Here is a 14,205-nt window from a genome sequence, read left to right on the forward strand (position 1 = left end):
TATCATTTCAGCGTTTAGGCCGTCCGCCTGAATCCGAGACTCAAATGTCCCCTAACAAGACTAGACCCCTATTATCAATGCGATCAGACGCTTCTTTTGCGTTGGAGATCATCCCGTGCGTGTTACTGGGCCCTACCAGGTGCAGCTAACTTACCTCGAGCCGCCTAAATCGGCACACTGTGGCGATGTCCGATTCGCCAACACTTGAAAGGCATGATGGTCTCGGTAGATAATGGGAGTATTAAATCCCGTGTTATGGATTTCTTTATATAGTGCCTCCTTCCACTGAGCTCTGATGGCACAGTATATTCTTTAACGGGTTCAACACACCGCATTTTATATTATTCTCTGTCACCATGCATGGGGTAACAGATCATATCCTTCAGGTCCTTTCACGGCACTGGCCTGCTGTTTGCTTTATTGGTTTAGTCCTCTGGATATTGAAGAATCGATACAGTAAAGGGCTTCATCGTTATCCGGGGCCATTTCTCGCTTCGATTACGGACTGGTGGCGCCTCTATGATGTGTATGGTCGTCGGTCTGAAGTCACGCATCGAGCCCTTCACAAGAAGTATGGAGATGTTGTCCGTCTTGGACCAAATATGCTCTCCTTTTCCGATCCTCAAGCTCTCAAAACTATCTACGGTTTAAATAAAGGGTTTACGAAGGTTAGTGACTGATTGTAAGCTCCGAATCTGTGTGTCTTTCGGTTGCTCACATTTCAAGATAGTCCGAATTCTATGTCGTGCAACAGTCTATTGCAAAGGGGCATCGCTTACAGTCCCTCTTCAGTACAACGGACAACGAATTTCATGCCAGATTCCGCCGCTGTGTTAACTCGGCTTTTGCTATGTCGGCTCTAGTCCAATATGAGCCTTTCGTTGACAATACGACGAAGCTATTTTTAGAGCAAACCAAGAATTTCTATGTTGATAATTCGGAGGGATGTGATTTCACACAGTGGTTACAATTCTATGCCTTTGATGTGATTGGAGAGATCACATATAGTAAAAGGCATGGTTTTGTAGAGAAAAACAAGGACATCGATGGTATTGTTTCCTATTTATCATGGCTATTCCTTTACGTCGCTCCAGTATGTCTACCCTCAAGTGAATCACCTCAAGACATTTTTCTCATCTAACCTGTTCTTCTAGATCGGTCAAATTCCCTTCTTGGACCGGCTATTACTTAAGAATCCAATCTATTTAAAACTCTCGCAATGGGGATATATTGATGCCACATTCCCAGTTGCTCGATTCGCTGGTAATCGTATGGCAGAACGTATGCCCGAATTAGCCAATGGTGATCTCAAACCCGTCGATGGTGCAAAGTCCCTGGACCTTCTATCTAAATTCTTAGCTGCGCATCAATCGCATCCAGAATTTATGAGCGAAACTTTAGTTCAGACTATGGCTGTGAGCATGGCCTTTGCTGGTTCCGAAACTACTGGTATCAGTCTTTCGGCAGTTTTCTACTTCCTGCTCAAACATCCCAAAGCACTAGCTCGCCTTCGAGCTGAAATCGATCAAGCCGGTCGCGATGGAGCCTTCGCGGACTCTGAGACGGGCCTTGTTACATGGCATGAAAGCCAACGTCTTCCGTATCTCGATGCTTGTATTAAGGAGGCTTTCCGACTACATCCTGCCGCTGGATTGCCATTAGAACGAGTTGTGCCTGAGAGTGGAGCCGAGATTGCAGGCCATTTCGTTCCCGGTGGAACTATTGTGGGTTGTTCTGCTTGGCTGATTCATATGAACAAGGGTGTTTTTGGCGAGGATGCTGAGGATTATCGACCCGAGCGATGGTTACATGATGAAGAACTCTGCAAGACACCGTCTGGCAAGCAACGAGAGGAATCTCGCGTCAAGGAGATGAATGGAACCATGTTCCAGTTCGGAATGGGAAGTCGTACATGTATCGGGAAAAACATTAGTCTTCTTGAGATTTATAAGCTTGTTCCCAGCATGTTGAGAAGATTTGAGGTTCGACACCTTCTTTTTAGCATTATTGGACGTGACTGACTCTTTCACAGATAAATTTCGTTGACCCTAGACAGGAATGGGAGTTGGTGAATGCTTGGTTTGTCAAGCAGAAGAACTTCACTACATCATTCAGCCTGAGGGATATCGTTGTTCCCCAGAATGAGAATGAGAATTCATTGACCTCATCATAGATAGATGTAGTCTTAATTCTTGTCCTTTGAATTCACAAACCATGAGCGAGTTATCTAAAGCAACACGGATGTGTGATGTAGTTTTATATGCGGCTATATTGATATATTGCGTTTTTGAAGTTTCAGATAGCTCCACAGGTTACTACAGTCCACCTGGACTGTAGCCCTTCGCATAGCATGCTACAAAATTGATCTTCAAAAAGGAACTTTAGTTCTATCTACAGGCTTTCACACCTACACTAAGTCAATCCACAAATACGCATAATGGATGATCTTTCGCACAACCACCGATTCTACGCATGCGGGGATCAGGTGCTACTACATGTACACAGTAGATCCATTGCTTTGCAAAAGTTGAAGCTCTTGGGAAACCAATTTTGGACTAAATAACGCGATCTAACCTTTTTGCAGCAAATATTACCGCTTCTGCTTTTGATCAGAACGAGACCAAAGGGGACTTGGTCATGTAAGAGCACCATGAGGCCAAAAATGCAGTATCTAAGTACAAATTTTGAGCAAGATGTTTATGATTCCAACCCAGATGTCTTTGCCTTACTGGGAAGTCTTTTCCAAGGATTGCTCAACCGCGGCCTCTACGTGCTCGATCAATGTATCAATAATCGGCACTGGCCCACTGTTTATATCCATGAGTCTGCCATACTCAGTACAACCGAAGATAATAGCTTCGCATCCTTGAGCAACCAAGGCATCCATAACTTCCCTGAACTTGACTCTTGCCGATTCCAAGAAAACCCCTCTCGACACCTCCTCGACGGTTATCTGTTGGATGATTTCCTGTTGTTCCGGGGTAGGGATGATGCACAAGATGTTATGCTCTTGCTTCAAACGGCCGCGAAAGAAATCATCATTCATGGTATGATAGTGTCCAAGCAAACCCACGGTTTTGAAGCCATGACTTTTGATCTTCTCTGATGCAACATCGACTATGTGGATGATAGGGAGACGAATCTCGTCCTTGATGTCTGGGAGTACTCTATGTGCCATATTGCAAGCGATCATGATGAAGTGTGCGCCAGCATTCTCAAGTTGTTTAGCAAGAGTAACAATTCCTTCGCCAACCATGTCCCATCGACCCTCAGCAGCATACGTCGTGAGGCGCGCAAAATCGGTTTGGACAAGGATAAGATTGGCACAATGTCCGGCACCTAGCTTTTCTGCGACCAGTAGATTGATCTTTTCGTAGTAGGCTAGAGAGCTTGGCCAGCCCATGCCACCGATGATACCAATGGTCTTCATTTTTCGCTGTAACTATCAGTATACAGCGATCAGCAGGATGTCGATAACGAATAGCATACGGAGATACAAGGCTATCCAGCGATTGGGGAAGTTCAATTGTACTTTGTGGTGACAATACTTAGAAGTGGGTATGACGAAAAGGTATCGCTAGCTTGGGGACGCTCCGGATGTGGAATAAAGTAGGCAGGAAGAGGAACCTCGGATTCTATGTCAACTGCCCTTTTAAGGAGAAATGCCTGGCTTTCGCGCGCACCTCCACATGGCTTGAAACAAATTGTGAGCCATCGGCAATAGTTATGAAAAGTATCAGGAAGATGAGTCAGGTATCGGAGGAAGCCCCAGCAGAAACAATTACATAGGATCGGTCCATACATCCTACTAGTCCCATACATACTAGTTACTAGTATGCCATAGTATGAATTGTGTCTATGTGAGCACTTAGAAATGAAATTTATTCACTGTAACACGACAAATGCAGTAAACCAAGGCAGAGTTGTATTCCTTGTGTAACATGAGTTATACGTGCTTATTGTGGGTCACAATGTCGATCCTTGATCTGCGTACTCCGTACGTGAAGGGAACTTCAAGGTACAACCCTTTCGGTCTGTTGGGTAGGGTTATTTCTTTTCTGGAATAAAAATTGAAAAGAAAAAGAAGGGTTAATGGAAATTCCTCGATTGAATGGAGCGTATATAAGATTTAAAGACATCGCGATGGTACTGTCTGGCCAGTAGATCTACGATACATTAGTATACACAGTAACAACACTGAAAATATTATAATTTGAAACCAATCAAATCCACATACAAACCTTCCTTCATTCTAATAGCAATTCGACGCATTTACCATACATGAACTGCGATCAGGACCAGAGAGCTGACATGCCTATGGCCAAATGTACATATTCACCTCCAGGTGATACTTAGTAGGGCTACTAAGTATCATACTTTATGAGAAGACAAGCTATGATGCTGTCTCTACGGAATAAATTTTCCAACATTCAGCCGCACAATTTATTGTATTTTTGCTTTTTCTTAATTTTCTGAAAAACAAATATGCAGATATGCAAGGGCCCACTGCCTCACTGTCTATCACCGGATGATCTTTCAGCTGAGCCTTGCTGATTTATAATTTTCCAGAGATTTCAAAGATTTGAGAAGGACAGAGATTAGTGTTTCCCATTCTTTCACCAGTGAATAAGAGACCATATTGCGTCAAAAGCAACTCTCTTCTCCCCCGAAGTGAAGTTCGATTGCGTGAGCAATATGAGTGACGAGAATACGCCTCTAATTCAGTCGCCGAAGGCGGCTGAAAATGATATCAGGGATGAATTTCACGACACGAGAGCAGGGGAGGATTCCGAGTTCCGTATGGACTGGACCTTTTTTTCCGTGGCCCTTTTGGGTGAGTGACACATTGATAGCATACGTGAAGAAATATGCTTGTTAATAGTTGTGAAGGTGTTTTCATTGGATTGTGTGATGAATCCTTCGTCATTGCTACACATGATCGGATTGCCTCTAGTTTTCAACAGGCATACCTGGGACCTTGGTTACTTTCAGGATATTCGTTGGGCTATTTGGCAAGCCTCCCAATTGTATGTACTTTCTTCATATCCGTTCATACTGATACGAAAGAGATTTGATGGTCCAGACATCCTGACTCGATATTCTAGTTTGGTAGGGTTAGTCGAATTTATGGGGTAAAAGGCCCCCTTCTTGCCTCCTACCTTATCTTCTTTACGGGATGCGCTATGATGTTTGTCATCTCTCAAGGGATTATCATTTTTTCAGTTCATTAATACGCTTTGTAGAGGTTTTTCTCCCTCTATCGGGATCGTGGTGGCTGGCAGGATCATATCTGGTGCTGGCGCTGCAGGAATGGTGGACTTGGTAACTATCGTCATTAATGGTGAATTTAACTCATACAGCTACTGGTGTTAAAGGATGATTATACTAAGCTTCGATCCCAATAGATATTGTCCCCCTTGGTAAGATTGCCAAATATCGCGGCTATATACTTGCTTGGAGCGCGGCTGGACTCTGCATCGGTGGACCTCTCGGCGGTATTCTTGCAAGCAAAATTGGTTGGCGATGGTAAGGATACTCAACACCGACGCAGAACACAGACGAAGGCTCATTATCTTCAAACTCAGGTCTTTCTTAGCACAGTGCCCAATCGCGATGTTGTGTTTCATTGTGGCATGGCGGCGCATTTCGCCAAAAGAGTCCTCAGCGGAATCGAATTCCACTGGGAAGGGTCAAGGTTTTGCCTCAACAATGGAGTCACTTGACGCTGTTGGCCTTTTCCTCTTAACTATTATTATGGGGTCCATTATGCTTCTATACAAAGTCATCGGGGATCCCTCGGCCCAGAATACTACCACACTTGGGTTCCTGTTGTTCACACTGGCGGTGACTTCTGTTACATTTATGACAAACGAGCAGCTTTTTACAAAAGATCCTCTTGTTCCTCTATGGCTATTAAGAACAAACAAGCTTGGCGTGTCATTTGTTGCCCATAGCTTAAACTTGATGGGTTCCTACGGTGTAAGATCTATTCGATCCTCTTCCTCATTTCCTAGTATCCGGCTAAATGTTGATTAGATTCTGATCAACCTGACTGGGCATATAGTTCGGGTTGAAAATTTACCAGAGGGTATTGCCAGCGTGGTTCTTCTGCCCGTTTTTGCCATCGGTGCCGGAAGCTCACTCCTTGCACAAACAATTATCAAACGGTATGAATTACCCCCCAGCAGTATTGTTCGCTCTAATATGATTCATGGTTCTCTGACTATTTTGTGCATATTTAGAGCTGGAGGCTATAAGCGCGCGGCACTAGCATCTACGGCGATTGGATCGCTCTGCCTCTTTATAATGATTTTTCGATGGCGGCACCAAGTGAGCCTTTGGGATTTAACTTACATTCTCATCGCCTTTTTCATGCTGATGACCAGCTCCATATCTCAATTCGTTGGGATAAGCGCATCTTCTCCCGAAGGTCACTCTAGCACTGTCATTACAGTATACTACTTGTGTCAACAGGTGACATTCAACTTGACAGTGACAATCACCTCTCTATTGAGCAAGGGTGGATTTAAAAATGCACTTCGGCAACAATTAAGTTCATATGAAAATGCGAATGAGGTGAGCATCTTTCTAATACAATATCTTGGTTAATCATGGTTCTGACCGGGTTAGATTGTCAACATCATCTTGAATGATTCTGAGGCAGTCCATAAAATGCCACGGGCTATTCAGCGAATCGCACGATCTAGTTTCCTCGAAGGCTTCCAAAGAGTACCAAGTAAGTTGTGGCTCAGTTTGACTTGTTTTTGTTTCAGTAGGCTGATGATTTCCCCCAGTTTTCTCGTTCTGTGCTACAATACTGGCATTTATTCTCATTTCCACCTTGAAAGACCGATCTAAGAATCAAACTTCTCAACGAGGTAGTGATCATCACAGGGTATCCAGCTCTAACACGGCTTGTGGTGCCTGAGACCTGTGACAGGTCGTCACAATCATCCGCCTTTGGAAAAGCCCAAGTTGCAAGGTTGTTGCATAGCTTCATTTTTTTATATAGTCCATTTCACTTGATCTCTTAAGGTTCAAACACATGACGATAGCGCTGCTGTTCCACAAAAGGCTCCGGCCTTTTGACAGGCTGTCAGCGATTCAAAGGAGTTCTCGTCTATGAGCCTTCTCTAACTTTCCATCACTCATGTTTTATTTCTTCTTTCACTATCTTTCATGACGTCCTTTCGTGTGGTCCTTTCACTATACATATACTGCATTCATTTTGATTCCCTACCCCGTTCTAATTTGTCATGAAAAATTTCATTGGGTGGACATTTTCTTATTCCCATAGACCTGGAACTTTGGGACCCAAAGCACAGCGGCGAAAGATAAGCCTCATGGAGTAAGTCGGATGGGCGTAAAGAAGGCTCCTCGGCAAATCCTCACATCTTCGAGATATGCAGGACTAAACACAATATAAACTCTAAGTATTCCCGTGCCAAAAGTGTAATTAGCAGAATGACAATGTCACAGAAATCCAAGATAGGAAGAATTCGGGGGTGGAAATCCCATTGGTCTACGCTTATCTGCCACGAGATGCCAAGACCACAGCTTATCTGCTGATTTTAACGGTTGAACCGAAATCGGGGTTTGTCATGAGATTGAATTGTGGGGAAGAATATTGTTCGATAAGCTAGTCTTTGGTTTCCTTTGATATATGGGAAATCCTTCCCCCGCCTCGTAGAGATTTTGAAATGTGCAGTTTATTGTGATATTGTATAGTCACCATGGATGTCTATGAAGAAACGTCACAGAAGCCCGATGTCCATACGACTATTGCTGCGGTGGAAATTGATCCACGAGCGGAGCGTGCGTTGGTCTGGAAATTTGACCTTCGTTTACTCCCTGTGCTGGCTGTGATGTACCTTTTTAATAGTCTTGATAAGTCGAATCTGGGAAATGCTAAAACAGCAGGACTTGAAGGTATACTTATGATCTAATTGTTATGTCTCCATTCATTGCGAGTGAATCGGCTAACAATCATCTTATAGATACTCTCAATTTACACGGGAACCAATATAACCTCATTCTCAGTATCTTCTTCGTCCCATATGTCCTCACGGCACCTTTCCTTGGTCTTCTTGGGAAGAAAATTGGTCCTAACATCGTACTTCCTTGTATGATGCTCACCTTTGGTATTTGTACCATTCTTGTGGTTGCGGTGTTCAACTTCAGTGGATTGTTTGCCATAAGATGGTTCTTGGGAATGGCTGAGAGTGCTTTCTTCCCGCTAGTCATCTATTATCAAACAACGTTAGTATTTCCAGCTTCCATTATATTGAGCAATCCTTTTTTTGACAGTTCTTCTCATCCAGCTTTTACCGTCGTGGAGAATTGGCCCGTCGACTCGCAATCTTCTACGCAGCCCAAAGCATCGCCTCTGCCTTCTCCGGTTTACTTGCCTTTGGCGTATTTCGCATTGAAGGTGGCCCATTGGCATCATGGAGGTACCTTTTCCTCATTGAAGGAGGCGGTACCGTAATTTTCGCCCTTTTCGCCTTATGGTATCTGCCCAGGTCCGCAGCCCAAGCTAAATTCCTATCACCGGAGGAGAAAGAACTCGCATATCTGCGTTTACAGATCGACAGTTCATCAGTTGTCGACGAGAAGCTTAATATTCGTGATGCGTTCCGCATTTTCAAGCACTGGACCAGTTGGGCGATTCTCGCTATTCAGATTTGTCTTGGTGTTCCTCTTCAGGGTGTTCAGTTGTTTTTGCCAGTTATTATCGAGCGTCTGAACTATGGCACTGTCAAGACTAATTTGTTTACTGTGGCTCCTAATGTTTCAGGTGCTGCGATGCTGCTTATTCTGGCATTTTGCAGTGATTGGACGCGATGGAGATTTCCATTTATTGCACTTGGATTTTTCTTTACTTTTATTGGTTTCATCATCTATGCAGTCATTGATGTGCAGAGCGAGATCAATGTCGCTTATTTTGCCTCTTTTATGATGACCTGGTCAGTTCTATGCCATTGGCTCTTTGGATTTCTTCAATCTTGCTAACTTCGTTCTAGGGGTACATCTGCACCTTCGGTCCTCCTTGATGCTTGGTACAACAACAATATAGCCAACGAGGGACGTCGTGTTGTGTTGACCAGCATTGCTGTCCCTGTTGCTAATTTAATGGGCGTTGTGGCATCGAATATCTTTCGTAGCCAAGATGCACCGAAATATCTACCTGCTTTGATCACTACTGCGAGCTTTGGGGGCACTGGTATTGTGCTGACCATTTGTCTCGGAGTTTGGATGATGATGGATAATAAGAGACGAGATCGAGCTCAGGGAGTGCATGTCAAAGCAAAAGACATCCCAACGGAGTATCTCCAGGAGGGACCAGCTAGCGATGCCTTCCGATGGTTTTACTAGGCTCTAAAGTCTTTGCCTACCATGCTTTTTGTAATTGTTTTTTTTTTCTTAGCCATGATCACGATAGAATATAATGACAACGATATCCATATACTCTGCTTTCTCCTTTGCCGTTGGTACACCGCAAAGTCATCGCGTACTAGTAATTTTTTTGTACAAGATAGGGCAAGGTTTGAATTGACTTTGGGAAGAATTCATTTCGCATTAATGAAGCATAGTGTTGAAACAAGGGGCTCAAGCCATGCACGCTCATAGCACGACTGAGAACTGAGGTAATGTACAGGATGGTGGTACAGAAAGAATCCAAATGGGTATAGATACAAGAGAACACGGGGGTAGGAGGACCGGCAAGTCAGACCATGAGAAAACGAAATAGAAAAGCGAGTAAGAGCAAATGACTCCACTACCCAGCAGCTAAAATCATGTCAGAGCTCAAAATCACGCAACGAAGAATAAAGGATAATATGTCTAAGCAAAATCGGCATCTACCTCCTCTCGTCGTCGGAGGAAGGAGGCTTCTTCAAAATCATCCAGATCCATTTGTGATTGGCTGTTTTGTTGCAGGGCAAGCATACGACGGCGCTGCTGGCCTAATCCTGGAGCCAGGATGTGTCGACCGGCGGGGGTACTCTGTACTAAACCAGAACTTTCATCTTCCCAGCCAGTAAAGTTGTCATCCGAATGGAAAGTGCGCTTTTGCGGGTTTGTGCCGTGGAAGGAGTCTGTGGACAGGATGGAATCTTGGCTGCTCGGCGGGAGAGAATAGTCATCGCCGTCATCCGTGACAATATGATCGTACGACTTGGAGACGCCGGAGAAAGGCGCCAGTTCGGCGTAGCTATAGGTAGGACCAGGTTGTGATTGAGGAGTAGAGGGTTTGACGACGATCGAAGGAGGAAGAGCTTTCTCTTGCTTCAGTGGTTGTTCGGTCTTGTATCCGTCTGCTACTGACTTTCGAACCCGCATCCCGACCGAGAGCAGGGAAGATTGTACCTTCTCTGGGACGACTGGGGTTGGAGAAAAAGTTGCAGCAGCGTAGTGATTGTGCGAGACGGCATTTCCATTAACAGTCGTAGGTTGCTGGGGCTCAGCCTGCTGAGACGAAAAGTAGCTTGTGATGGCAGGTTGGAAGCGTCTGCGCTTCGAGAGCGAGTCGTTGGAGGTTGACATGGTAGATTGAACCACGAGGGAAGAAATGACGTAGAGAGGGGTAAACGACCTCGGTTTGATGCGAACCGATACTGTAGAGATAAGACTGGAATGCAAGTTGAGGTTGAAGTAAGGGAGGTGGGGTTGTTGAGTCTGTTGCCAGGGCAAAGACAGGAAGAGAAGAAGTTGGAAGGCTGGGATGAACGCGACGCGAAGACGCGCTCTAATCTTGCCTATTTGGGATAGGGCTTAGGGCTGGTATCACGTGAGTCTGTCATGGGAGATTCGGACGATTTGATTGGTCAAGGGAAGTATATCAGTTTCTCGCAAGAGGTTCAAAGCCTTGCATAGTACGACTACCTAGCCACTACTAGTAGTATTTCACCTGAAATAATGGGCATTATTAGTTTATTTATGAAGCATCAAACATATGGACGGTCCTAGAGTTGAAGGAATTGGTCATGGAAAAATTCTGGGCAGAATTTAACGAAGAGGTGCAGCTCGTCAAACCGATGTCCCCATTATATATTGTGCACGATACCTATCTAAATTGCATCGATGGAGGTAACAGATTTGATATTCAGGACTTAGACGAGGCTAAAACGCCCAAGTAATGTACCAGTACTCTATTGTACTGGTAGTTAGTACTTACCTAAGTACTACCAGGTACTAGGTATGCACTAATGTGCCTGCCCAGGCACATTGCAATGTACAGGCGCGACTAGTAGGAGAGGTGTGTTGCTCAAGACGACGAACGATATTGAGCGCAAATAACGCCAAGTCCCATTTTAGATATCCATATATCATAGTATAAACAGAGTATAAACTAAATGCACATCCATAATTCAACAGTCCCTCTTAACCAATATTACCTCTCTTTCCACCTCTCTTCTGTCGGTCGTGATGCGCCTTAAGCACCGCACGAGTCTCCACCAAACTACGCTTGTTCTTGCTTCTGGCCTTGCCAAGAGTCATCAGGAAGTTCTTACGACGAGCCTTCTCCTTGTTGGTAGTACTCTTGCCCTGCTCTTGCTTGCGTTCCTTACGCTTAGCCTCCTTACTCTTATGCTCCGCTCGGTCTGGCTTGCCCTCCCGTGCATGTGCAATACGCTCCTCACGTGTGGCCTTGCCAGCAGACAAAGCGGCAAGACCCTCAATTTCCTCGGCAGTCAATGGATCATCGGTGTGACGGTTCGTGTTCTGGGCGGCATGGCGAGATTTCGATCCGGGAACGGCAGCTTCAACGGCAGCTTCGGCGCGGAGTTCAGCAAGTTTGGCCAGATCCGCCGGGGTGAGAATCTTGGTAGTGGCAAGTTTGGAGAATGCAGACTGGTTGTCGGCATCATCGTTCTTCTTGGTATCCTCTTCCTGCTTGGTCTTCTTTGATGGATGGGCCTTGCCCTCGTCTTCGGAGTCGCTGAGATCAATCTCGACATCACTTTGGACGTTGATCCAGTCACCAGAATCATCACTGTCCTCATCATCTTCAACGTTCCAGTTGGCCCAGTTGGCTGCCTCATCCTCCTCCTCCTCATCCTCGCCATCGGAAGGAAGTCCCATCTCGCGACGCTTCTCACGACGCTGCTCCTCCTTATATTTCTCAAGGAGCTCCAGTCCCTCAATCCCACCAATTTCTTGCTCACCAAAGCGCTTGGCAAGCTTGTCACCAGCCCGGAGACTCATGGACGCTTCCTTACCACGATCCCGCTTCTTCAGCATACCCGCGCCGACATCCCGGTAGAGACTGAGGAGACCCTTCGAGGCCATCATGACACCCTTATCCTTACTCTTCTTATACATAACAAGATCTTGCAATAAAGTCTCGTTCATTGCCAAGGGCTGGCGAACACAGATTTCTCGAATAGCGTTAAGACCAGCGGTAGCAACCTCTCCAGCGGAGGCTTCAGAGACGAACTCATTCGCAATCTTCTGAACAAGGGGTTCGAGAACATCAGGAGGAACCAAGTCGTGTGACGCTTGAGCCAGAGATGCCAGGAAAGAGGTAACCGAGGGTTGACGGGGGGTGAGGAATTTTTGGAAGTAGGAATAGAGTGACATGATATGTAACTTGTGCAGACCCACAAGACGCGATACCAGCTGCAAGACAAGCAGCTTGTTCTCGAGGTTCAGTTTAGCCTTGGAGCTTTGCAGGTGTCGAGTGAAGAGAGTGTCGGCAAATCCCTGAGGGTCATGAAGCAAATGCAGCGCTGAAAAGTTGAGGGGGTGAGGTTGGTTCTTCTTCTTCTCCTTCTTTTTGTGCTGAGCCATGGCTTTCTCAGCGACACGGGCTTTCTTCTTGGTCTTCTTGTTGATACCGAGTTGGTGCTTGATACGACCAACATCGACGCCGTCATCGTCGCTGCTCTCATCCTCAGCCTCCTCTCGCTCTTTATCACCTCCAAGGAAGAAGCGAACACCTCCAACAATAACCTTCTCGTTTTCAGATAGACTAGCCTCCTTCATGATCTCAACAGCTTTAGCATCAGTCCAGATCTGACGCTTCCACAGCTCTCGAGTCAATTTGATTGCCCACAGTGCCTTCGAGCTCGTTCGGTCTGATGTTACCAGGTTGAAAAGGACAGTCTGCATCGTGCGATTGAGCTTATGGTTCGTCGTCTTTTGGTTCGCAGTCCGGAGCTCAGACAAGATCTTCTGAAACAGCAGCGCGCGCAAAGTCTTGCTAGGCGTGGAAATAAGAATGGGAAATAGTGTATGGAGGAGCCTGGATATCAAACACTTATTAGAAAACAGAATCTGGGACTCGGAGAATCGAATAGTAATATCGTGGTAACATACGTTGCAGAATCGAGCAAATCCTTCTTCTTCAGCAGGACTAGACTTCCAACCAGCTTCTCTCTCAACTCCGGCTCCAACACCAAGTGGTGCTGCATCAGCATGTCGATAAGCTGCTGCGGGAAGTCCTTCAGGATTTCCGGGTAACAATCAGCAACGTGCGAGATGAAGTCAATCAGCTCTCTTAGAGAGATAATTCCAGTATCCGTAGCGGCTGAGGGCGCGGCCATGAAAATTTCGCGGTGCGACTCATATTGGTAGTGTTGAGCGCGAAAATCCTCAATGTATGATCTATATTGCGCAAAGAACCCTGTTAGACAGCTATTCTGACCGCAATTCAAGGGAATGCATAGAATAGTATAATATCACTTACTTGGGATCTCTGCGAATCTTATGTTGCAGATTAGGCCTGTGAGGGGCGAGATGTCAATAGAGCAGTCCTTGATCTTTTCGCCTGAGGATGACTCGGGCGCATTGAGTGATAATAGATGGGAAAAACTTACAGGTCTGCCTCGGCCTTTTCCAAGGCTCCGAGCTTTCTTTTCACCATTTTGATCTGGTGGGAAGGTGGTGAAGGTTGGTAGCGGAGGGAGGTTGGTCTGGCCGAACGTTGACGGAAACTTTTTTTTTCGGCGGCGTATCGATAAGCGACCAGCCAAATTGCCGCGCTGCTAACTTAAGACATCAAACTACATCAATATAAGATAGGACGAAAACGAATTGAATTGATTTTAATCACCAGACTCGAATTCTACTTGAAACATGACTACTAGAAAATAACATCGAATTGCATTGGAAGAGGAAAAAATTTTTCATATTGAAAGTGGCCATTACCACCCGAGACTTTCGTGATCACATCCCAACTACTTGGAAGAAAGCAATCCGACG

The 14,205-nt window shown here is 45.4% G+C and overlaps 5 protein-coding genes across 5 annotated transcripts; 2 read left to right on the forward strand and 3 right to left on the reverse strand.

Annotated features, from left to right (window-relative positions):
• Positions 1-356: 356 nt before the first annotated feature.
• Positions 357-2,173, forward strand: N7469_003080 (cytochrome P450; the record flags this gene model as incomplete). The annotated part of the gene is made up of 4 exons (XM_056642000.1): positions 357-668; positions 731-1,093; positions 1,155-1,982; positions 2,033-2,173. 4 exons carry the CDS (start codon positions 357-359, stop codon positions 2,171-2,173), a joined length of 1,644 nt encoding a protein of 547 aa, XP_056504494.1.
• A 552-nt stretch (positions 2,174-2,725) lies between these two features.
• Positions 2,726-3,430, reverse strand: N7469_003081 (aspartate/glutamate racemase family protein; the record flags this gene model as incomplete). The annotated part of the gene is made up of 1 exon (XM_056642001.1): positions 2,726-3,430. The coding sequence occupies one exon, from the start codon at positions 3,428-3,430 to the stop codon at positions 2,726-2,728; it is 705 nt and encodes a 234-aa protein (XP_056504495.1).
• A 4,303-nt stretch (positions 3,431-7,733) lies between these two features.
• On the forward strand, positions 7,734-9,375 carry N7469_003082 (putative MFS transporter; the record flags this gene model as incomplete). Its single annotated transcript, XM_056642002.1, has 4 exons — positions 7,734-7,929; positions 7,998-8,259; positions 8,322-8,966; positions 9,024-9,375. The coding sequence occupies 4 exons, from the start codon at positions 7,734-7,736 to the stop codon at positions 9,373-9,375; spliced, it is 1,455 nt and encodes a 484-aa protein (XP_056504496.1).
• A 468-nt stretch (positions 9,376-9,843) lies between these two features.
• On the reverse strand, positions 9,844-10,545 carry N7469_003083 (uncharacterized protein; the record flags this gene model as incomplete). Its single annotated transcript, XM_056642003.1, has 1 exon — positions 9,844-10,545. The coding sequence occupies one exon, from the start codon at positions 10,543-10,545 to the stop codon at positions 9,844-9,846; it is 702 nt and encodes a 233-aa protein (XP_056504497.1).
• An 837-nt stretch (positions 10,546-11,382) lies between these two features.
• On the reverse strand, positions 11,383-13,867 carry N7469_003084 (SDA1 family protein; the record flags this gene model as incomplete). Its single annotated transcript, XM_056642004.1, has 4 exons — positions 11,383-13,246; positions 13,321-13,608; positions 13,691-13,726; positions 13,821-13,867. 4 exons carry the CDS (start codon positions 13,865-13,867, stop codon positions 11,383-11,385), a joined length of 2,235 nt encoding a protein of 744 aa, XP_056504498.1.
• Positions 13,868-14,205: the final 338 nt, after the last annotated feature.

This window comes from Penicillium citrinum, assembly GCF_028827155.1.
Source record: "Penicillium citrinum strain IBT 23319 chromosome Unknown utg000002l:1.0-3833315.0:1.0-3834789.0, whole genome shotgun sequence".
Classification (NCBI taxonomy): Eukaryota; Fungi; Ascomycota; class Eurotiomycetes; order Eurotiales; family Aspergillaceae; genus Penicillium; species Penicillium citrinum.